This window comes from Geotrypetes seraphini, chromosome 8 (assembly GCF_902459505.1).
Source record: "Geotrypetes seraphini chromosome 8, aGeoSer1.1, whole genome shotgun sequence".
In the NCBI taxonomy this organism is placed as follows: Eukaryota; Metazoa; Chordata; class Amphibia; order Gymnophiona; family Dermophiidae; genus Geotrypetes; species Geotrypetes seraphini.
In genome coordinates, this window is record NC_047091.1 from 155203504 (window position 1) to 155226609 (window position 23106).

The 23106-nt window shown below is 43.8% G+C and overlaps 1 protein-coding gene across 3 annotated transcripts in view; it reads left to right on the forward strand.

Annotated features, from left to right (window-relative positions):
* RSRC2 (arginine and serine rich coiled-coil 2) overlaps positions 1 to 23106 on the forward strand; it is a 185227-nt gene that overhangs the window by 76065 nt on the left and 86056 nt on the right. For all 3 annotated transcript variants that reach the window (XR_004540325.1, XM_033954530.1, XM_033954528.1), the window contains exon 6: positions 16709 to 16834. Coding sequence is in view for 2 of the 3 variants with exons in the window: in XM_033954530.1 (XP_033810421.1) it covers positions 16709 to 16834 (126 nt within the window). In the remaining variant the exon portion in view is untranslated. The remainder of the gene's footprint in view (positions 1 to 16708; positions 16835 to 23106) is intronic.

Consider the following 23106-nt stretch of genomic DNA (forward strand, 5'->3'; position numbering starts at 1 on the left):
AGCTAATAAATGGCATGGAGGCATTCATTGAGGCGCAGGTCCTTTTTAAGAGACGAGCCTCGCTCATCCAGGCATACCAGCTCTTTGAAGCCTCCAAATTCTTTATTCATTTTTCCATCTTACATCAAGTATACAATATTACATCAGTTAAAACTTGAATACATCACTTGAATTTCTTTCTAATATCATCTTACATACATAAATTTATACCCTCCCCACCCACCCTTCCCACAAATACTTTAATCAAAAATATCGTTTAAATATTATATTCTTATCTTTTGATTAAACCTTTAATAGAATTTTATACCATCCTCCTCCCCCCTATGTATAAGAACATAAGAAGTTGCCTCCGCTGAGGCAGACCAGAGGTCCATCTCGCCCAGCGGTCCGCTCCTGTGGCAGCCCATCAGGCCCACTGCCTGAACATTGGTCTCTGACTAATTTTATAAATTACCTCTAATCCTATCTCTATAACCTTACCTCTACTCTTATCTGTACCCCTCTATCCCTTTGTCCTTCAGGTACCTGTCCAGACCTTCTTTGAAGCCCTGTAGCGTGCTTCTGCTTATCACATCCTCTGGTAGCGCGTTCTATGTATCCACCACCCTCTGGGTGAAAAAGAATTTCCTGGCATTTGTTCTAAACCTCTCCCCTTTCAATTTCTCTGAGTGTCCCCTTGTACTTGTGGTTCCCCATAGTTTGAAAAATCTGTCCCTGTCCACTTTTTCTATGCCCTTCATGATCTTGAAGGTTTCTATCATGTCTCCTCTAAGTCGTCGCTTTTCCAGCGAAAAAACCCCCAGCTTTTTCAGTCTGTCAGTATATGAGAGGTCCCCCATGCCCTTTATTAGCTTAGTTGCTCTTCTCTGGACTCTCTCAAGTACCGCCAGGTCCTTCTTGAGGTACGGCGACCAGTACTGGACACAGTACTCCAGGTGCGGGCGCACCATTGCACGATACAGTGGCAGGATGACTTCCTTCGTCCTGGTCGTGATACCTTTCTTAATGATACCCAACATTTTGTTTGCTTTCCTCGTTAATGCTGTGTATTATCGATTCTTCACTTACATTTATGGACCAACTAAACTTGCTTATTAAAAAGTGTTTTTTCAGCCTCCGTGCTCTGAGAAGAGTGAGAGCAATTTTTCACCAACACTTCTCTATTGGTTCTATCAATTTTTTAAAGGCTGGATTACTGCAATTCAGTGTATTTGGGTCTTTCAAAGGTCAGTCTGCAGAGACTTCAATTAATACAGAACACTGCAGCTAAACTTATTTTCGGTAAGAGAAAATTTGATCACGTAATCCCTCTGCTCAGGAATTACATTGGCTTCCAGTGTATCTCAGAATTCAATTTGTATTGCATTTAAGATCCTATTTGGCATTTTTGCCACTTTGATTCCTTTAGACTGGAATGTTCATAGATCTCATCTTGCCAGAAGTTCTCAAAAATTAAAACTTACATTTCCCTCTCTCATTGGTAAAAACAGAACCTTTAAGAGATTTAGTTATTCTTTTGCTTTTAAATTAACCAAATTCTGGAATGCTTTACCGCTTACATTAAGAAGCTTAGGTTCTTTTACTTTATTCTGGAAAGTTCTGAAATCTTTTTTGTTTGCTAAACATTTTGGAAATTAACTGTTTCAATCTACTCTTTCTTGTCAAATTTATGTACAGTCAAACCTCGGTTTGCGAGTAACCTGGTTTGCGAGTGTTTTGCAAGACGAGCAAAACATTCTCGCAAAACTTGTCTCGCAAACTGAGTGTTAACTCAATTTGCGAGCACCCCCCCCCCCCCCCCCCCCCCCCCCCCCGAGAACCGGCATCGCTCCCCCCCGCTCCAGAGTTCTCAACTATACTTTTCATTTTGCCACTTATTTGGAATTCTTCCTGTCTGTGCTTCGGAAGTTTACACCCTACATCGAGTCTCAGGCTCGATTCGAATTTGAAGAAGTGGTTGCCTCCCTGTCCCAGCTTCGCCTACAGTTGATGCAATCCTCCTACGATGCCTTTGAGCTTTCGGCACGCGCTGCCGCCTGTTCTGTGACTATGCGTCGCTTGGCATGGCTTCGGACAATTGACATGGACCCGAACCTCCAGGACAGACTTGCCAACGTTCCTTGTGCCGGAGCGGATTTGTTTGACGAGTCTATCGAGACCGTGACGAACAAACTGTCTGACCATGAAAAATCTTTTCAATTCATTCTTCGGCCCAAGCCTAAGCCGCAACAGTCTCGACCTTCTAGGCCGCCCTTGATCTATCAGCGGCGTTATACTCCGAGGCAGGCTCCGGCTGCGAGACAACCAGCAAAGAGACAGCCTCTGCAGAAGGCTCAACAGAAGCCTCAGCCTTCTGCTGTCCCCAAGGCTCCTCAGCCTTTTTGACTCTCTCTTAGGGAGCATAACCAACCTCGTTCTGCCTTCCCCTGTTTTTCCCATTGGGGGTCGCCTCCATCATTTCTATCATCGATGGGAGGCTATCACCACCGACCTCTGGGTCCTTACCGTCGTCAGGGAAGGGTACTCTCTTCAGTTCCATCGGGTTCCTCCGGACCACCCTCCAAGAGAGTATCCTTCCAACTTGACACAGACCGCCCTTCTTCTTCAGGAAGCTCAGGCTTTGCTCTGGCTCTGGGCTGTCAAGCCGGTACATGTGGACCAACACAACCGGGGGTTTTACTCCCGGTACTTCCTTGTCCCGAAGAAGACGGGCGACCTGCGGCCTATTCTGGACCTCAGGGTCCTCAACAAGTTCCTGGTCAAGGAGAGGTTTCGCATGCTGACCCTTGCGTCTCTCTACCCCCTCCTCGAGCAGAACGACTGGTTATGCTCTCTGGATCTCAAGGAGGCCTACACTCACATTCCCATTCATCCGGCCTCTCGCAAGTTCCTCAGATTTCGGGTGGGACATCTACATCTGCAGTATCGAGTGCTTCCATTCGGCCTGTCCTCGTCTCCCAGAGTCTTCACGAAGTGTCTGGTGGTGGTGGCCGCTGCACTCCGGAACCAGGGTCTTCAGGTATTTCCCTACCTCGATGACTGGCTCATCAAGGCCCCCTCGGCTCCGAGGGTCATCTCGGCGACCCTGTCCACGATTCGGTTCCTGCAGAGTTTGGGCTTCGAGATCAACTTCCCCAAATCTCATCTACAGCCTACCCAGTCTCTCCCCTTCATCAGGGCGGTTCTGGATACCATTCAGCTCAGAGCATTCCTTCCTCCTCAGCGCCTGGATGCTCTTCTTCACCTCTGCCAGTCAGTGTCTTCTCGCCAGTCCATCTCAGCGAGACACATGATGGTTCTCCTGGGCCACATGGCCTCTACAGTTCATGTGACTCCTTTTGCCAGACTTCACCTCAGAATTCCTCAGTGGACACTGGCTTCTCAATGGACACAGGTGTCTGATCCTTTGACTCGTCACATCATTGTCACTCCTGCTCTTCAGCAGTCTCTACTTTGGTGGATGACCTCTTCGAATCTCTCCAGAGGTTTGCTGTTTCACACTCCTCCCCACCAAAAGGTTCTCACAACAGATTCCTCGACCTATGCATGGGGGGCTCATCTGGATGGGCTTCGCACTCAGGGATTCTGGACCAGTGCGGACCGCCTCCATCAAATCAATCTTCTGGAGCTCAGAGCCATCTTCAATGCTCTTCAGGCATTTCAACATCTGCTTCACGACATGGTGGTCCTCATTCGCACTGACAATCAGGTCGCCATGTATTATGTCAACAAGCAGGGGGGCACGGACTCGGCCTCCCTCTGCGAGGAAGCTCTCAGAGTCTGGGATTGGGCGATTCACCACAACGCCTTCCTCAAAGCTGTCTACATTCAGGGGAAGGACAATGTCTTGGCGGACAACTTAAGTCGTCTCCTCCAGCCTCACGAATGGACCCTCCATTCCAAACCCCTTCATCAGATCTTCTCTCTGTGGGGGACGCCTCAGATAGACCTCTTTGCGGCTCCCCACAACTTCAAACTGCCTCAATTCTGCTCCAGGATCTACACTCCTCATCGTCTCGAGGCAGATGCCTTTCTGCTGGATTGGGGGAATCATTTTCTGTATGCGTTTCCTCCATTTCCACTCATTCAAAAGACTCTAGTCAAATTGAAATCCGACCATGCCACCATGATTCTGATAGCTCCTCGATGGCCCAGGCAACCTTGGTTCTCCCTTCTACTTCAACTCAGCAGCAGGGAGCCGTTCCTTCTTCCAGTGTTTCCTTCACTACTTACTCAACATCAAGGATCACTGCTTCATCCCAACCTGTAGTCTCTCCACCTGATAGCTTGGTTCCTCTCAACGTAACTCCTCACCAGTTTTCCCAGGCGGTGAGGGAAGTATTGGAGGCTTCCCGGAAGCCTGCTGCTCGACAATGCTACTCCCAAAAATGGACTAGATTTTCTTCCTGGTGTGTTTCTAATCGTAAGGAGCCTCAGCGAGCCTCCCTGTCTTCTGTATTGGACTATCTTCTACACCTGTCTCAGTCTGGACTCAAGTCTACATCTATACGAGTCCACCTGAGTGATATTGCGGCTTTCCATCAGCCTCTACAAGGGAAACCTCTATCTGCTCATCCTATGGTTTCCAGATTTATGAAAGGACTTTTCCATGTCAATCCTCCTCTCAAACCTCCTCCAGTGGTTTGGGACCTCAACGTTGTCCTTTCTTGTCTTATGAAACCTCCTTTTGAGCCTCTCAACAAGGCTCCGCTGAAGTTTCTCACTTGGAAAGTGGTTTTCTGGTTGCCCTCACTTCTGCCAGCAGAGTCAGTGAGCTTCAGGCCTTGGTGGCGGATCCACCTTTCACAGTATTCCATCATGACAAGGTGGTCCTTCGCACTCATCCGAAATTCCTGCCTAAAGTGGTCTCTGAATTTCATCTCAACCAATCCATAGTTCTTCCTGTGTTTTTTCCAAAGCCTCGTTCTCATCCTGGAGAATTAGCTCTTCACACTCTGGCTTTCTACCTGGATTGCACCAAACCACACAAAACTGCTCCTCAACTTTTCGTCTTCTTTGATCCGAACAAGTTGAGACGCCCTGTCTTGAAGCGTACCATCTCCAACTGGATGGCGGCTTCCATCTCTTTCTGCTATGCCCAGGCTGGATTACCCCTTCCCTGTAAGGTCACAGCCCATAAGGTCAGAGCAATGGCGGCCTCTGTAGCCTTCCTCAGATCGACACCGATTGAGGAGATTTGTAAGGCTGCCACTTGGTCCTTGGTTCATACATTCACCTCTCATTATTGTCTGGATACTTTCTCCAGAAGGGATGGACAGTTTGGCCAAACAGTGTTACAAAATTTATTCTCCTAAGTTGCCAACTCTCCCACCATCCCATTGAGGTTAGCTTGGAGGTCACCCACTAGTGAGAATACCTGCCTGCTTTTCCTGGGATAAAGCAATGTTACTTATCGTAACAGTTGTTATCCAGGGACAGCAGGCAGCTATTCTCACGTCCCACCCACCTCCCCTGGGTTGGCTTCTCTGCTAGCTACCTGAACTGAGGAGACACGCCCGGACCATCGGGCGGGAAGGCACTGGCGCATGCGCGGTACAGGCATCTCGAAACTTTTGAGTTTCTGCAAGCAAGTATGCTTGTGAGACGTCCGTATCGGGGCTCTGTCAGATGACATCACCCACTAGTGAGAATACCTGCTAGTGAGAATAGCTGCCTGCTGTCCCTGGATAACAACTGTTATGGTAAGTAACATTGCTTTCTTTACATCTAGGCGGTTTTCAGCACATGAGCTCTTTTAAAGGGAAAAAGTGCTCCTTGTGCATTTCTGAAAATGCTACTCTAGAGGATCTGGATTTTAGCTTTCTAACTAAGAGTCTAAATATGGCTTCCAGAATCTCCTTCCCACATTTTCCTGTGTCATACATATGTGCATGTACCAAAACAACCTACTTCATCCTAGCGCTGTCTAAAATCTTATCTATAAGTGACATGCAAGGTAGAGATCTTTTAGCCTCTTCATTGGTTGAAAGACCTATAAATTAAAGATGAGGCCAGTGCTGGGAGCAAATTAAATTAGAGAGAGATTTCCTTTGACTATTAGCTGTGAACTGATGCTATGACAAACTTACAAACAGTACTTTTTTTAAACGCCGACTGGAATTATGAGAGACTTGAAATGCAAAAATTAAGTTTTCAACTACCTTTGCTAAACAAGCAAACTAACTGAAAAATAAGGAGACAGATTTTTTATGTCTTCATTTTTTTACATTTACATGTGAAGTCGCAACAGGTAAAATACTGTCCCATGGCATTCTTTTGCCGTGGAAGTTCACTCACCTCACTTCTTCTGGCCTAAGAACAGTCAAGTTCTGGTGTATATTATTTGATGATTTACACTGCAATCAGTGTGGCAGTAGTATAATTTCTCTTTAATCAGAAGCTGGTTTGATTGACGTAACTGAACCCTTTCACATCTGAAATGCTATCCTTCCTCGAAGATCTTAACTTAACTTCTTTGATATCGTCACCCACACACAGAGCTGCACATACTTTAGATACTGTATTAGTACCTAACACTTCAATATCTAAATTTTCCTTGATGTCTAAAAACCCCGTACCTTGGTCCGACCACTCTCTTTTAACCTTTAATTATCATTGGTCTTCCAATAGACCAAATCAGAACCCCATAACAATATGATACCGAAATTATTCTAATTTAGACACTACCATTATGTCTTCTAATTTTAAATTCAGTCCCGAATCATCCCTCGACATTAACATTGACAATCTTCTTTCAGTATGGAACAACTCAGTACACACTTTCCTTGACAAATTCAAACCCAGCTCATTTCTTGTCGTCATCAAAAAAGTCCTTGGTTCTCTCCTGAATTACTTTTAATTAAAAAACAGCTTCGCTCCATAGATAGAAAATGGAGACATACAAAATCTATCTCTGACCTTCTATAGAGGGACCATGCTTCTCACTATAAAGCTAAAATAGTTAAAAGTAAATCCCTGTATTACACTAAAATCTCCACTGCTAAAAATACTTCAACGCTGTATAAGATTGTACGATCATTAACTACAGACCACTCAAAACACTGCAACTCTTTCGCTTCCATCAACCCTCCGATAACTTATCATCACCTACTCCCTTTGGCTCAGCTACGCAAAATTTCTGCGCACCCCTTTCCAATGTGCTAACTTTAGACTCCCCTCACTTTTGGAACTTCATGGAATAATCAATTCCATGAACACAAAAAAACGCTGGCACTGACTTAATTCCTCCAACTATACTTAAACGATACTTTGCAACATTCGGTCCCCAAATTCTAAAATTAGTTTCTACTAGTTTGACTACTAGCTCTGTTCCAAAATCCTGGAAGGAAGCTCTTATATATCCAATCATAAAATACTCTAAAATTAGCGCTGCCGAATATACTAATTATCATCCTATTTCTAATAACCCATTCTTATCAAAAGTTACTGAAAAGATCGTCTTCAATCAAATATCTGATTTCATGGAAAGCACAAATGCTTTTACACCCAAATCAGACTGGACTTAGAAAACATCATTCAACCGAACTCTCTTTAATAGGTCTTCTCACTAACATTAATTACCACATAGACTACCATAATTCTATTTTACTAATTTCTCTTGACTTATCTTCTGCTTTTGACACAATCGATCATCCTTTGCTAATTCATCAACTAGAAGAAATAGGGATTACTGGCCAAATCTTTAATTGGTTTATTTCATATTTCAAGGAACGCACTTCAAAAGTATCATTCAACGGCCTAAAATCTCACACAGTCACAAACAACTACGGTATACCACAAGGATCCATACTCTCCCCACTTTTTAATATTTTCCTGGCTCCATTAATCACACTAGGACAAGACTTATTCCCCCCCCCCCCAATTTTCCAATTAACCAACACCTCATAAAAATACCTGTAAACAACCTATCTATACCTCTTAACCAATGCCAAAACATACCCATCTCCCCCCTCCCTAGATGTGCATGTTTTCCTCCTTTATATAAATAAATCAATCCTTACACTATTTAGTTAATGGTTCCCAAACTTCCATAAATTTTTTATAATATCCCTTCAGAATGGCCATAAACTTTTCCATAGGGATTCCACCAGAATGAATAATTTAATCTATACCAATTTTTCCAATTTTTTTAAAAATAAGCTGCATGGCAACCCCCGTCATTATAAACAAAAGTTTGTTATTTTTTGCCGAAATTTGACTCTTTGCCCTCATAGATGTTCCAAATAAAAAGGTATCATATGATAGTTCCACTGGATTCTCTAATAAATTATTAACTTGATCCCAAATAGATCTCCAGAATTTTAGTATCAAGGGACAATAGTATAGTAAATGATCCAACGTCTCAACTTCCAGATGAAAATGCCAGCATCTATTAGACTTGGAATTATCTACTCTATGTAAACAAACTGGGGTCCAAAATGCTCTATGTAATAAGAAAAACCATGTTCATCTTATAGATGCAGACATTGTACATCTCATCCTCCAAGACTAAATTAATGGCCATTGAGATGCATTAATTTGATGCTTTATCTCAATGCTCCAAATGTCACGCAGACCAGTTTTTGGTTTCTTATTCAAAAATCCAGATATTAATTTATACCACTGAGTGGCCTGGTGACCCAGGAAGTTCACCTGAAAACATAAGACCAGCAAGCTGTTTTGAACCTTCAAATTATTCCATTCAGGGAACCCTTCAACTGCAACCATCTATACTTTTGTGATTTATTAAGGCCAAATTTGTGTTGCAATCGAAAAAAGTCAAGCATCTTACTATCTAATATGACATCATCCAAAGTACGGATACCTGTCTGCATCCAATGCTTCCAGATGACCTTAAACCCACCAATTTGAATCTTGGAGTTCAGCCAAATAGTCTGACATGTGGATTTATATATTGGAATAGGTGTTAAATTATCTACAAATTTTATAGTTTCCCAAGTATCTAATAAAATTCTATTGTCCTTGTATAATCTAGGCATCTTGATACTCATAACGTGACATAATCTCAGTGGCGACAGGAGTTGCCATTCCAACCATAACCAGTCAGGCAGACTTTCCATGAGTTCAGGGAGGATCCAATACATACCCTGCCGCATAATATAAGCTTGATGATACCTATAGAAATTTGGAAAATTTACCCCACCCTCAGCAATTGATTTTTGTAAAGATACTAGAGCAATTCTCGCTTTTTTCCCCAGCCAAATAAATTTTGTCAGAATACTATTTAACTTTTTATAAAAGGACCTCTGAAAATATACTGGCAACATTCCCATTTGGTAGCAAACCACAGGCAAGATTATCATTTTAACCATTTGGACTCTCCCCCACCAAGACAAATGTAAAGGTTTCCATTGCTCACACATTTCTGTAACCTTCATCAGTAATTATTTTTCATTAATTTTAATTGATTCATCCAACGTATTATGAATCCAAATTCCTAAATACTTAATCCCTTCTTCCTTCCAAAGAAAAGGGAATGACCCAAATAAACCCTTTTGACAATGAACATTTAAAGGAAGAACCTCAGATTTACTCCAATTTATTTTATAGCCAGAAAATTTTCTGATTTTTTTCAATTAAATCTAACAAACTTGGAATAGTAGTCTCAAGATTCCTCAAATGAAGCAAAATATCATCTGCATATGCAAAGACTTTATATTCCCGACCTGTATAAGGAATACCCTGAATTGCCTCTGCCTGTTGAATAGCCAATAATAAGGGTTCCAGTACAATATCAAAAAGCAAAGGAGTTAACGGACATCCTTGTCTAACTCCCCTCTTCAGACAGAAACGAACGATCTAAAAAAGTATTATTTATATATAATCTGGCAGAGTTGGAGCTATACAAGGTTTGAATCATTTGTATAAATCCAGAACCAGTACCAAACCACTCCATTGCTTGATACATGAAGGTCCATTCTACATGATCAAAGGCCTTCTCTGCATCCAAGGACACAGAGAAAGCTGGATCATCTATGGCTTTTGATAAATTTAACATATGGAAAGCCAATCTAGTGTTGTTCGAAGAATGCCTTTGAACCACAAACCCCATTTGATGCATACCAATGATATGAGGGAGAGCCTTACCTAAGTGTAAAGCCAATAACTTAGCCAAAAGTTTACCATCCACATTTATCAAGGAAATAAGCCTCTAATTTGAAACCAACATAGGATCTTTATTTGGCTTTGATAAAACAATAGTTAGAGATTCTGCCATAGTACCTAATATATAACCGTCATTCAGTTGAGTCCAATATAAATTTAATAAATGAGGTAATAGGGAATTTTGAAATGATTTATAGAACTCTACAGTTTATCCATCACCACCTGGAGCGGATCCAACTCTAAGGGACTTCAAAGCTGTTTGTACTTCTTTCAAAGATATAGGCATATCAAGGGACCTTTTAATATGTTCGGGAATTTTAGGACCTTTAATTAATTTTAAAAAGTCTAACCCATCAAGTTCTTTATTTGAATAGAGCTCGGAAGAATATAAAGCCTTATATGTTAAAAATTTATTTAAAATATTTCCAATTTGCAATTGTTACCCCAATCTCATCATTAATAGCCATAATCTTTACTTTCCTTTTTTTTTGCTTTGCTTTGTTAGTCAATACTCTTCCCGCTTTATTCGAATTTCCATAATACAGAGCTTGCTGCACAAACAACTCTTTTTTAGCCAATTTAGAAGAAATCTCATTATAGTTATATTTAGCTTTTAATAGGGCTTGTAAAGTATTTTGTTCCCATTTCACAACCAACTGTGACTCTAAGCTCTTAATAACTTGTTCCAGATTAGAGAATTCCATCTTAAGTTTTCTCCTAATATGAGCCGAATATGAGATTATTTCCCCTCTCATGGTAGCTTTAAAAGCATCCCAAAGCATTTCTAATGAGATTTCCTCTGAAGTATTGAGTTGAAAATACTCATTCATTTTTGTTTGAAATTCTTCCCAAAATTTTTCATCAGTTAGCAATGCATTATCAAACCTCCAAACAGGTCTATAATTTTCTTGATCCTTAAATTTAAATTCAATCCCTATTCAACCATGATCAGATAAAATGATTGGATAAGTAGTGGCTTTCCTAACCTGTTGTACTAATGTATCAGATACAAATACATAATCTATACGTGAAAAGGATTTATGAATATGGGAATAAAAGGAAAATTTCTGAGCATTAAAATGAAGAATCCTCCAAATATCCTTCAATTCACAAGCTTGAGCCAAGTTATCCAAACCTAATGATTTTGATGTCCTATTAGGTTTTTTATCCAACAATGGATCCATTACTGCGTTAAAGTCCCCCGCCACCACTAAATCAGAAGCAGCCAGTGATATAATCAACTGTCGTAGAGCCTTGAAGAATTCAATTTGATTCGAATTAGGGGCATATACATTTATAAGCTTCAGGGTATGATTCCCCATGCTCATGCTTACCTGAACCCATCTACCTAAAGGGTCTGCAGAAACCAATTTAAATGTACCCAAACATTTTTTTATTTACTAAATTGCCATTCCTGCCTTCTTACCTATTGCCGGGGCATAAAAACAATGCTTAACCCATCCTGATTCTAATTTACCAGATTTCACAGCATTTAAATGTGTCTCTTGGAAATAATTTATATCCGCGTTCTGTTGTTTCAGGAAGTTAAGAGTTTGTTTTTAGGGTTTTTTTCTTTACTGAATGATTGAGACCATTAACATACAATGAAAACAGTTTTAAAGACATTTCCAACACTTAAATTTTGATACCATAACATTTATTCCAACACACCTAACCCTTAGTAGCAATTTACAAACAATACACATCCTAAGCTGCCTATACCTACTCCCCATTCCCCTCCCCCTCCCCATAATCATACGATTGCTTGAAAGCACCCATTTAGATCATCCACCGAAACCCCCTACCAAACAACTCATAAATTCCTTATATCAGCCCCTACCTCCCATTCATATTTTTCCACCAATTCATCAAATAATTTAATAAGTTAATAAATCCTCCTAAACTATCATTCATTCAAAAATTAATTAAGTAGCTGCAAAATCATTAAAAAAATCCATAGAACACTTTCACAATTAATAAAAAATTAGATTATTCTATGTAATATATTCTATACATCAATAAAAATTTCCCAAACCCTTGGAAAAATTGCTCCTGCCCACTGCATCTCCAACGAGGATCGTCAGATGAGGTACTTATGAGGCTAGGACAGGGAGGGAGGCGGGGACAGAGCCTAGCGGTGGCGGCCTGAAAAAAATTTCTGGGAGGGGGCATTGACCTGAATATGAACAGGGACCCCCATTTTTGGGCCCAAAAATCCCAGTTTATATTTGAGAATATACGGTAATAGGTGCTAGAAATCATGATTAAGAGATTTAGTTCTTTATCCCCAGATGCTGCCTGATAGGACAAGAGGTGGTGATGGTATTGATGGTGATAATTGTATTATGCAGAATATAAGGGGGGGCCCCATAACTAATATGTATTAGATACATTAATTAAGACCTTAAAAGACATTAACATTATATAAAAGATGTAATTGAATAATAGAAATTCTTCAGAAACTTGTGACACAGCTCAACATGCAGAATACATACTTTTCCTTAATAAAACAAAATATTTTGGTTTAATGTCTGAACAAGATGCTGGAGCCATAATATAGCAGGTCCCTAAAAATAAGCTAAAAGTCACACTAACATATTTGTCGCTTGAAGAGTTAGGGGAAATCATGTGACTATAACCATGTGATTGTAGCCTACAGAAGTGTTGTCTAGCAAATGAGAGAGTTTCTGCAAACTATTCTGCAATAGAATAGAGCATGTCTGCAAGGTCATCATGTCCTATTACTGACAGAGGTGAAACCAATAGCATGTTTATAAGTTAAGCCATTGTTGCTAAGGAAAAGTACTAATGAAATGAAATTAACATGAAACCATGTCTCTTGAATAGAACCAATAGAATATTGTTGAAGTATGCAATTTGTAAATGGATTGTAATTGGAAGATGTACCAACTACATATGAATTAATTCATATCATTATCCCAATAAAAAGGCCAGTCACCTGTATTCGAGAAGCCTTTCTGACGTCCCATTATTCAGAGGAGGACAGAAATGCTTCTCAAGGCCTTGAATATTAACTACACTTTTGTGTTGGAATTCTTTGATCTCCTCTGAGAATTAAGAACCAAGGGGCATGTATGTAGTCTATCCACATAGGTATATAGACCAAACAGTTTCTTTTGAATTTACATGCTCTGACAGATGGAAAGGTAAATGTTGCATTTGAACGCCTAGTGTGTGTACTATTGACGAATGAAAACAAGATAATTTGGTGAAGATAATTTGATGAAAGCCCAAACAAGGTTTTATAACAAATACAGCTAAACTTGAACTGTACCCGAGCCTCTATCGGCAACCAATGCAATTCACGAAAAAAGGGCGTAATGTGATCAAACTTTTTCAACTTAAAAATAAGCCAAACCACAGAGTTCTGAATGATATACAATCTGTGCAAATGTTTGTGTATCTGCCAAATAAACAATATTGCAATAGTCCAATTGACTCAGAACCAGGGACTGTACCAACAGTCTGAATGTTGAAGTGTCAAAGTATGATCTGATAATACGTAGCTTCCATAATGTATGAAATCCTTTCCATATTGGAGCATTTACTTGGTCCTTCATAGTCACTCCGATCCAGAATTACTCCTAGAATCTTAATAATAATAATAACTTTATTCTTATATACCGCCATACCCATCGAGTTCTAGGCGGTTTACAACAATTAACAAATGATCTGCATTGACAAGCTTGTTTACAACATGTTACAAGCAGATTTACAAATAAATTACCTGTGGATTTACAGTAGATTACAACAATTTTCAATTTACAACAGTCAGCAATGAAGTTACCACAATTTACCGTAGTCTGCAATGAAAGGAAGATGTAGAACAGTTTAACTGAAATTGTGGATTAGATCGAACTAGACAAGGGGAGTGGAGAGAGGGTCAATGGGGAATCAGGTGTCGGAGGAATGGGTTGGGGGTGGGGCCGGGGTTATGTGAGGTGAAGGGATTAAATAGGGGTCGTGTTTGTTGAATAGGTAAGTAAATTGGGTAGACTTTCTTGTTTATAGTCAATGATGTTTCTACACTTCCCCCTCCCCATTCGCGGTTTCGACAATTGCGATTTTACATATTCGTGATTTTTTGGTGAGGGGGGGAAAAAAGCCCACAGTCTAGCCTTTCCCCCGGCGTCCCGGCCTTACCTGGTGGTCTAGCGGACTTTCAGGGCAGGAGCGATCTTCCAATAGGAAATGGCTGTGGGGAGTTCCCGTCATAGTCTCGAGAGACTACAGGAACTCACGGCAGCTATTTCCTATTGGCGATCTGCACGGGGCAGGAGTGTAGGAAGATCGCTCCTGCCCCGAAAGCCTGCTAGACCACCAGGTAAGGCCGGGATGCCGGGGGGAAGGCAGGAGGGAGGCGGGGGTGGGTCAGAGCCAGACCAGAAGATATTTGCGGTATTTCACCATTCGTGGTCCGGCTCTGCCCCTATCCCCCGCAAATCTGGAGAAGTGTATTCAATTTTTGCATGGAGATGCATAGAAAGATTATTGGGGGAGGGGAGGGGGTTCTGAAGCAAGTTTTAATTTTGTTTTTCCAGCCTGGAAATTTTTCCAACGGCAGGCTTTTTCTTGTAAAGGACCAATTTTGGTCTTCTAGAAGGTGAGAGTGGGGCTGTGCCCTGTTCCTTCTCTTCACAAGGTGGTTTCTGCCTTCCATGTGAACCAGAATATTTCCCTGCCAATCTTTGGGGAGGATGGCAGTATTAAGGAGCAATGGTTCTTGAACTGTTTTTGATGTCAGACAATTATAGCACAAAAACTCGGATATGGTGAATATCACTAATAATCACAAAAAACACTTTCACCAAAAGGAAATATTGAAGGTATATTGAACAAAAGACACAAGCAAAGACCAGTCTTAACGGAGGAAAAAGCCTCAGACATGGGCCCACCCACCTCCACAATGGTGGAATAACGGTGTTCAGGCAATCACTTCACTGGCATAAAACCTCCTACTGTAATGGTCATAGCAATGTGTCAAAAAATTGCTTTCAGAATTGAGTGATGTAGAAGAAGATAATAATAACTTAACTTTCTCCTTAAGGATCGGAATACCAACGATGGCCAGCGTTTCACTGTCAAGCTGCCTCAGGGTGTAAACAAATCCGATCACACTCTCATACGGACGGGATACTGAGGGAGGAGCTGGGATGTAACACAAGTATAGAAAGCTAATAAGTATAGAAACCCAACCAGGTCGTGCATGCGCAAGACCGGAGGGTTAGGACTTCGATGGGAAGATGGGACTTCAATGGGAAGCCCAGGTGGCAGGGGAGCCCCTTCTGGTGATTCAGACAGGTCGTGACCTGTTTGGGCCGCTGCGGGAGTGGACTGCCGGGCAGGATGGACCTATGGTCTGACCCGGCGGAGGCACTGCTTATGTTCTTATGATGCTAAGGAAGGAGAAATTAGATCTTATCTGCTAATTTCCTTTCCTTCTGTCTCTTGAGACATGCCTAGAACCATCCTGACTTGGTTAAGTTACTTCATCGGTGGTGTTTTCTGCTCAAAGGGTGATGACGGGCATGCCAGAGAATTGACTAGGAGTTGAGGAAAGAGGATATGTATGTATACAAGTATGTATTTTCTCTGTTGCCAGTTCATGTTTGTAATTTAAAAAAAAAAAGGGAAGAGGAGAATGTACTGCAAGAATCAAATGGGAGAAGGTTCCTGGGTTAGTTCATCTGCCTTGGATTTGTTAAACTGACTGGCTGAGGACTGGGTAGGAGGATAGTTAGTGTTCTCAGTAGTTGGTTATTTTTAGTCTCCATCTGCTGATAGGCATCTACGGTGGAACCTTGGTTTACAAGCATAATTTGTTCCAGAAGCATGCTCGTAAACCAAATTGCTCGTATATCAAAGCGAGTTTCCCCATAGGAAGTAAGGGAAACTCGCTTTGATTAGTTCCACCTCCTCCTCCCCCGAGGCTACCGGCGCTGCTCCATCACCCTCTCTCTCCCCTCCCCCCCCAGCGAGAACCACATCACACCCCCATGCTGGAAGCGGCCACCCAAACAAGCTCCTTACCCCATCTGCTACGTGCAGTTAAGGGAAGTGCTAGTTAAGGAAAGATCCCTCCTCTTGCTAGGCTGGGCCTTGAGCATCTGCGCATGCTCAAGGCCTTCTAGCTCTCGTTCTCAGGTAAGGTCTGGGACACAGGAGGGAGGCGGGGGTGGGTCAGAGTCGGCCTAAAAGTTATTCGCAAATTTTCCATATTCACAGGCCGGCTCAGCCCCCTAACCCTTGTGAATACGGAGGGAGGAGTGTATTTCTTCATATTTTCTGATGATACAGAGATGATTCCGCCATTCGTGAAAATTAAGTTTAGAATTATCCTTCCAGTTACATATAATGTGATAATAGCTAAAGCAATCATGATATCAAAAATTATATTCAAAAAAGTATATTTTTTAATGGTAGTAAGCTATGGTTTGTTTCAACTATTTGAAACAAATAGTCTCAAAATGATTCATTGTGCTTGTCTTGGCTTGATGTTTTTGAAGACCTTACAAAACAGTACTGTGATTGAAATTAATAACTGCAGTGTGATTGATTCTAGCGAAAGAAAGAAGCGAATTGAAAAGCCCCGAAGACATAGTAGAAGTCGAAGTAGAACTCCACCTAGCCCACCTCCTTTTAGGGGTCGAAATACAGCAATGGACGCACAAGAAGCATTGGCCAGAAGGTAACTTTTGAATACAAGTATATCATATATAGGATATTGTGCTTGTGTAGCAGTCACTGACCATGTAAGAATACAATGGGCTGGATTCACTAAGGCCACGGATCCTATCTGATTTGTGAGCGATCTGTGACCAGGGGCTGATTCACGAAGCATCCTCATGCAAATGAGGGCGATGGGAATCAGGCACCCAACCGACTACACGGATTGCTCGCCAGTGATCCCGACACATGCACAGATCATCTTCTTTACCTGTAGATCAAGGGTGTCAAAGTCCCTCCTTGAAGGGCGCAATCCAGTCGGGTTTTCAGGATTTCCCCAATGAATATGCATGAGATCTATTAGCCACCAAGGGAGAGTGTGGCGCAGTGGTTAAAGCTACAGCCTCACCCGGGGTTGTGAGTTCAAACCCACGCTGCTCCTTATTAGAGAATGACACGGTGACGGTTTACCCGCGGCCACCGCATTTAAGCCGCGGGTCACCGCCGAAAACGGGGAAGAAAACTAGCAGTCGCTGCGGTGACGGGGACAAGGCCATTCACCGACCGCGGAAACGGTGAACAGGTTTGTCCCCGCGGGCCAATGTACCCCCTTCTAGGAACCGCTATTTACCGCCCGACGCCCGATTCACCCCCCCAGCAGGACCGCTCGCACCCCCACCCCGAACGACCGCTCGCACGCGCTCCCACCCGCACCCGCAATCGGAGCAAGAGGGAGCCCAAGCCCTCTTGCCCGTCCGATACATCCCCCCCCGGCAGGACCACTCGCACCCCCACCCCGAAGGACCGCCGACTTCCCGACAATATCGGGCCAGAAGGGAGCCCAAACCCTCCTGGCCACGGCGACCCCCTAACCCCACCCCGCACTACATTACGGGCAGGAGGGATCCCAGGCCCTCCTGCCCTCGACGCAAACCCCCCTCCCCCCCAACGACCGCCCCCCCCAAGAACCTCCGACCGCCCCCCCAGCCGACCCGCGACCCCCCTGGCGACCCCCACGACCCCCCCACCCCCCTTCCCCGTACCTTTGGTAGTTGGCCGGACAGACGGGAGCCAAACCCGCCTGTCCGGCAGGCAGCCAACGAAGGAATGAGGCCGGATTGGCCCATCCATCCTAAAGCTCCGCCTACTGGTGGGGCCTAAGGCGCGTGGGCCAATCAGAATAGGCCCTGGAGCCTTAGGTCCCACCTGGGGGCGCGGCCTGATGCACATGGGCCCAACCCGACCATGTGCCTTAGGCCGCGCCCCCAGGTGGGACCTAAGGCTCCAGGGCCTATTCTGATTGGCCCACGCGCCTTAGGCCCCACCAGTAGGCGGAGCTTTAGGATGGATGGGCCAATCCGGCATCATTCCTTCGTTGGCTGCCTGCCGGACAGGCGGTTTTGGCTCCCGTCTGTCCGGCCAACTACCAAAGGTACGGGGAAGGGGGGTGGGGGGGTCGTGGGGGTCGCCAGGGGGGTCGCGGGTCGGCTGGGGGGGGCGGTCGTTGGGGGGAGGGGGGTTTGCGTCGAGGGCAGGAGGGCTGCAGTGCAGAACATAAGCCTTTCATTAAGACAATCCTGGTTCGCTTTTCCAAGTTAAAACAATTAGAAAAATATTTCTGGAGTGCTGTAATAAATTAAAATTAATAGTGCTCAGAACCCCCAAGGTAACTTCAGGCATCATTTTGAAGCTGGGGGGGGCGGTCGTTGGGGGGAGGGGGGTTTGCGTCGAGGGCAGGAGGGCCTGGGATCCCTCCTGCCCGTAATGTAGTGCGGGGTGGGGTTAGGGGGGTCGCCGTGGCCAGGAGGATTTGGGCTCCCTCCTGGCCCGATATTGTTGGGGAGTCGGCGGTCCTTCGGGGGGAGGGATGTATCGGACGTCGGGGGGGGGGGGCATCAGGCTTTCAGGATGGGGACAGACCTTCAAGGGGGGACAGTGCAGGGAAGTCAGGGAATTTATATTAATTAATTTTTTCTCTGCGTGTTTTGTTTTTGTATAGTTATTAACTAATATTTAACTAAGTTTTAAAGTTTTAAAGAATGTTTCCTTTATACGTAAATAAAGAAAAGTGAATGGGATTGCAGTGGCGGTGACGGGGCGGTGAATGGGGTGGCAGTGGCGGTGACGGGGCGGTGAAGAGGATGGTGAGACGGGGACGGGGCGGTGACGGGGATGGTGAGACGGGGACGGGGCGGTGACGGGGACCAATTTTTTCACCGTGTCATTCTCTACTCCTTATGACCCTGGGCAAGTCATTTAATCCCCCATTGCTCCAGGTACATTAGATAGATTGTGAGCCCACCAGGATAGATAGCGAATATGCTTGAGTGCCTGAATAAACTCATGTAAACCGTTCTGAGCTCTCCTGGGAGAACGGTATAGAAAATTGAATAATAAATACAAAGAAAGCAGTACATGCAAATAGATCTCATGCATATTCATTGGGGAAATCCTGAAAACCCGACTGCATTGAGGCCCTCGAGGAGGGACTTTGACACCCTTGCTGTAGATGGTCTGCGCATGAGCTGGCCCTCCATGTCTGGCAGAGCTGGGAACTTTAGGCCAGTCAGTGTGTCTTCTTTAGTTTAGTGAATCGTATCCTTCCTACATTTGCATGCGTGGATCGGATCCCAGGATGATCGGCACAGAGGTTAGTGAATCGAGTCAGAGTAAAATCAGGTTGGTATACAATCGGTGAGCTTAGTGAATCTAGCCCTATATATACTTGAATATAAACAGAAATTTTGGTAGGCCTGCGGTGGGGGAGGTGAATGCCGGGCACCACAGAAGAGGAATGGAAGGCTTGAATATAAACCGATAATTCAAGCCTTCCATTCCTCTTCTGTGGTGTCAGGCATTCCCCTCCCCCACCGCAGGCCTACCATACCACCATCGTTCGCTTCTGCTCATACCATCTCCATAGTGAAAATGGCTGCCATGATTTCCAGCTGCAATCTCACTCCTGCAGGTCATGAAACCAGGGTGGTACAGTAGTCCGGAGTGGAGAGGGGCACAGCCGCAGCTTTGTTTATTTTATTTTTTTTTAAAGTAGGAGTGCTTCCAGATTGTGGGGAGGTGCAAAACAGCAGCGGATGAGGGACTCTTTGGGAGAGCAAGGGATGCCCAATTCCTCATGCCGCCAAACAAGGCCCCCCCCCTCCCTCTGTAGCAGAAGAGATGCTCACTCCCACTGCCAAGCAGTGCCCCCCCCCCATTCCTCTGACTGCCCCTTAACTTGTTTATGATGGCTGGCTAGAGGGATTCCTGCTCCCTCAGGCTAGCAGGCCCACCTCTTCAAAATGGTTGGCCTTCCCTCCTTGGTGCATCTTGGGATGCGCCAGGGAGGGGCCTAATCGCTGATTAGCCTAAATGCCATAGGAGGGGCCTTAAATAACCTGGGCCAATCAGTGTCTTAGGCCCCTCCCCAGCACATGCCAGGATGCACTGCGGGGTGAAGGCCTGCCATTTTGAAAAGGCAAGCTGGTAGTAGGCATCCCTCTTGCCAGCCATCATAAAGAAGGTAAGGTGGCAGGAGCGGGGAGCTGTCGGAGGCACAGGGGGTGTTGAGGGCATTGCTTGGTGATGGGAGGGAGTGGCCATCTCCCTCTGGGGGGGGAGGGGTTGCGCTGCTTAGAATGGCTAAAAAACTGGAAATTTCTTTAATTTCAAAACCATATCTAAAAGCAAATTGTTTAGGAGTTCTACACTACCTAGATGCTCCTAAGGAGATTATGGCATTGTGACATTACCATTACATCATGTTCTTCTCAAACTTCATAAATCTATATTGGAGATTCCATATGCTTCTCATCCAGCAAAGAAAAGTCTAGAAATGAAGTATAGAGTATAGAAGATAATGGGACATAGTAAACAATTGCCCAGTCCATTGTAGTTAAATCAGCAATGTGAATTATAAAAGCTCCATTGTTTTCTGTTTACTAGACATTTTAACTTAGAATGTGAGCCCATTTGGGACAGAGGAGGAAGTTTCTAAAAGTGCCTTAACATAATGTAATTTATGAAAACTGTAATCCACTTAGGTTATAAGCGGAATAAAAATGTTAAAAATGAATTCAGACTTTTTTGTGACTAAAGATCAGTTGTTGAATCTCATGGGAGCTTAACACTAGAATTGTACTTCAATTCCACTACACTCAATTCATGTACAAGATTTTGGAGCAGGTTAATACTTGTGTATTTTCTTTATTACAGAATTTGAAGAGAGTTCAAAAAATATGGCAAAGCCACACTTGATTCTTATGATACAACTGTACAACACAGTGGCAGATTCCCTGTGTAATGGAGACAATCTTTTTGGTGGCAGGTAAATCATAGATAACATCAAGAAACACTTTGGATACCTTGGAAGACAATAATATAGAACAGGTTAAATCCTCATACAAGAAAACCATCTTATTACACAAAGAAGCAGTACCCTTTATAACTGGGCCTATAATGCTCAAAAGTATAATTGTCAATAGAAACTGTCAGTTGTATCATACATTCAAAGAGAAGATGCACAAATCTTCCTTGGTGCAACAGAAGTCATAGTAATTTTTTAACGAGCAGACATCAGAAGTAGGGATGGACCATTGGTTCCCTGTCAAAAAGGAGACGGAGGAGCTAGCATGGATTGGTGGTTCCATTTTCAGTCTGTCTCCAAGTATTTACTTCTGTGGATTGCTTCCTGAATGGTGGTAACAACAGATGCCAGTCTCCTGGGTTGGGGAGCCTATTGCAATTCAGGGGCGTTGGACACCCTCTAAGAGGAAATGGTCAATCAGTAGGGTAGAATTGCATGCCATTTGGCTAGCTCTGGTGAAATTGCAGAACACTCAAAGGACAAGCGGCCAGAGTCTTCTTCAACAATGCTACAGTGGTGGCATATGTCAATCGCCAGGAAGGCACCAAGATCGCATCTCTGTCTGGAAGCCCGAATGCTCTTTTACTGGTGGATGGGATTTCACGAGTTTTTATCATGGCTTAATACTCTTGACAACAACTTGAAATTTTCTGCAGTAACAAATATGAACACTGTTACTTACCTTGACACTGTTGTCACTAAATCATCAGGTAAATTAATTACCACTGTTTAGGAAGCCTACTGACCGCAACACATGCTTACATTATTCCAGTTGTCATCCATCTCGACTTAAGCAATCATTGCCAGTAAGCCAATTTTTGAGGATCCGTCGTATATGTTCTACCACGGCAGAATTCAAGGTCCAAGCAAAATTGATGGCTAAACTTTTAAAGCCCGGGGTTACCCCGATTGGACAATAAGATGGGCTTATCTCAGAGCACGGCATGCCAATCCTGAACTTCTTTTGGAACCTGTTCAGAGACCTCTTTCTGATCGTCAAGTTTGTGTTATTTCTTTTTCTGATCAGGCTCAGCAGGTGGCCACGATCATCAAAAAGCATTGGCATGTATTGGAGTTTTATACCATTTTTCAAGATCCTCCCCGTATGATATTTTCTCACCCTAAGAACCTCAAAAATCTATTAACATCTCATACTGTCCGGAATGTGACCCTGCAAACACCAACTGTGAGAGCCAGTGATGGAAATTTGCCTTTGGCACCTGCAGCACTTTTTAAAACCCGTTAACAGCCGGGACATCGACGGAAATAGTGCTTCAGCCAATTCAAACTGAGAAAAAAGGAGGAAAAGTTTCCCCGTTTTTTGTTTTTTTTAATTAAGTAAACTTAAAAATTAAGGAAAAGAAGAATAATGCGCGAGTGGGAAGGCAAAATGCAAAAAATTTGAACAGTGTTCAAAAACAGAACTTAGGTCCGCAGAAAACTAAGAACTGAGGTACTGTGAGTAGAGAATTACACGGTGGCGGTTTACCCGCGGCCACCGCATTTTAGCCACGGGTCACCCGCTGAAAACGGGGAAGAAAACTAGCAGTCGCTGCGGCGACGGGGACAAGGCCATTCACCGCCCGCAGGGCGGTGAATGGTCTTGTCCCCGCAGTGAGGCATGAAGGATCGCGCAGTCCCCGCAGCTCACACCCGCCTGCCCAATCGATTCTAGTGTTTAGCCAGCTCTCTCCCTTCTCCTCACCTTAGTTTGTAGATTTTCTTTTTCGGCGACCCGCATGCTATCAGAGAGCCGCGCACCCGCTGCTGCTCAGTTTCGATCTTCTGCTCTGACGCAACCGGAAACAGGAAGTTGCAGCAGAGCAGAAGATTGAACACTGAGCAGCCGCGCGTGCGCGGCTCTTTGGGAAAGCGTGCAGGTCGCCGAAAAAGAAAACCTATAAACTAAGGTGAGGAGAAGGGAGAGAGCT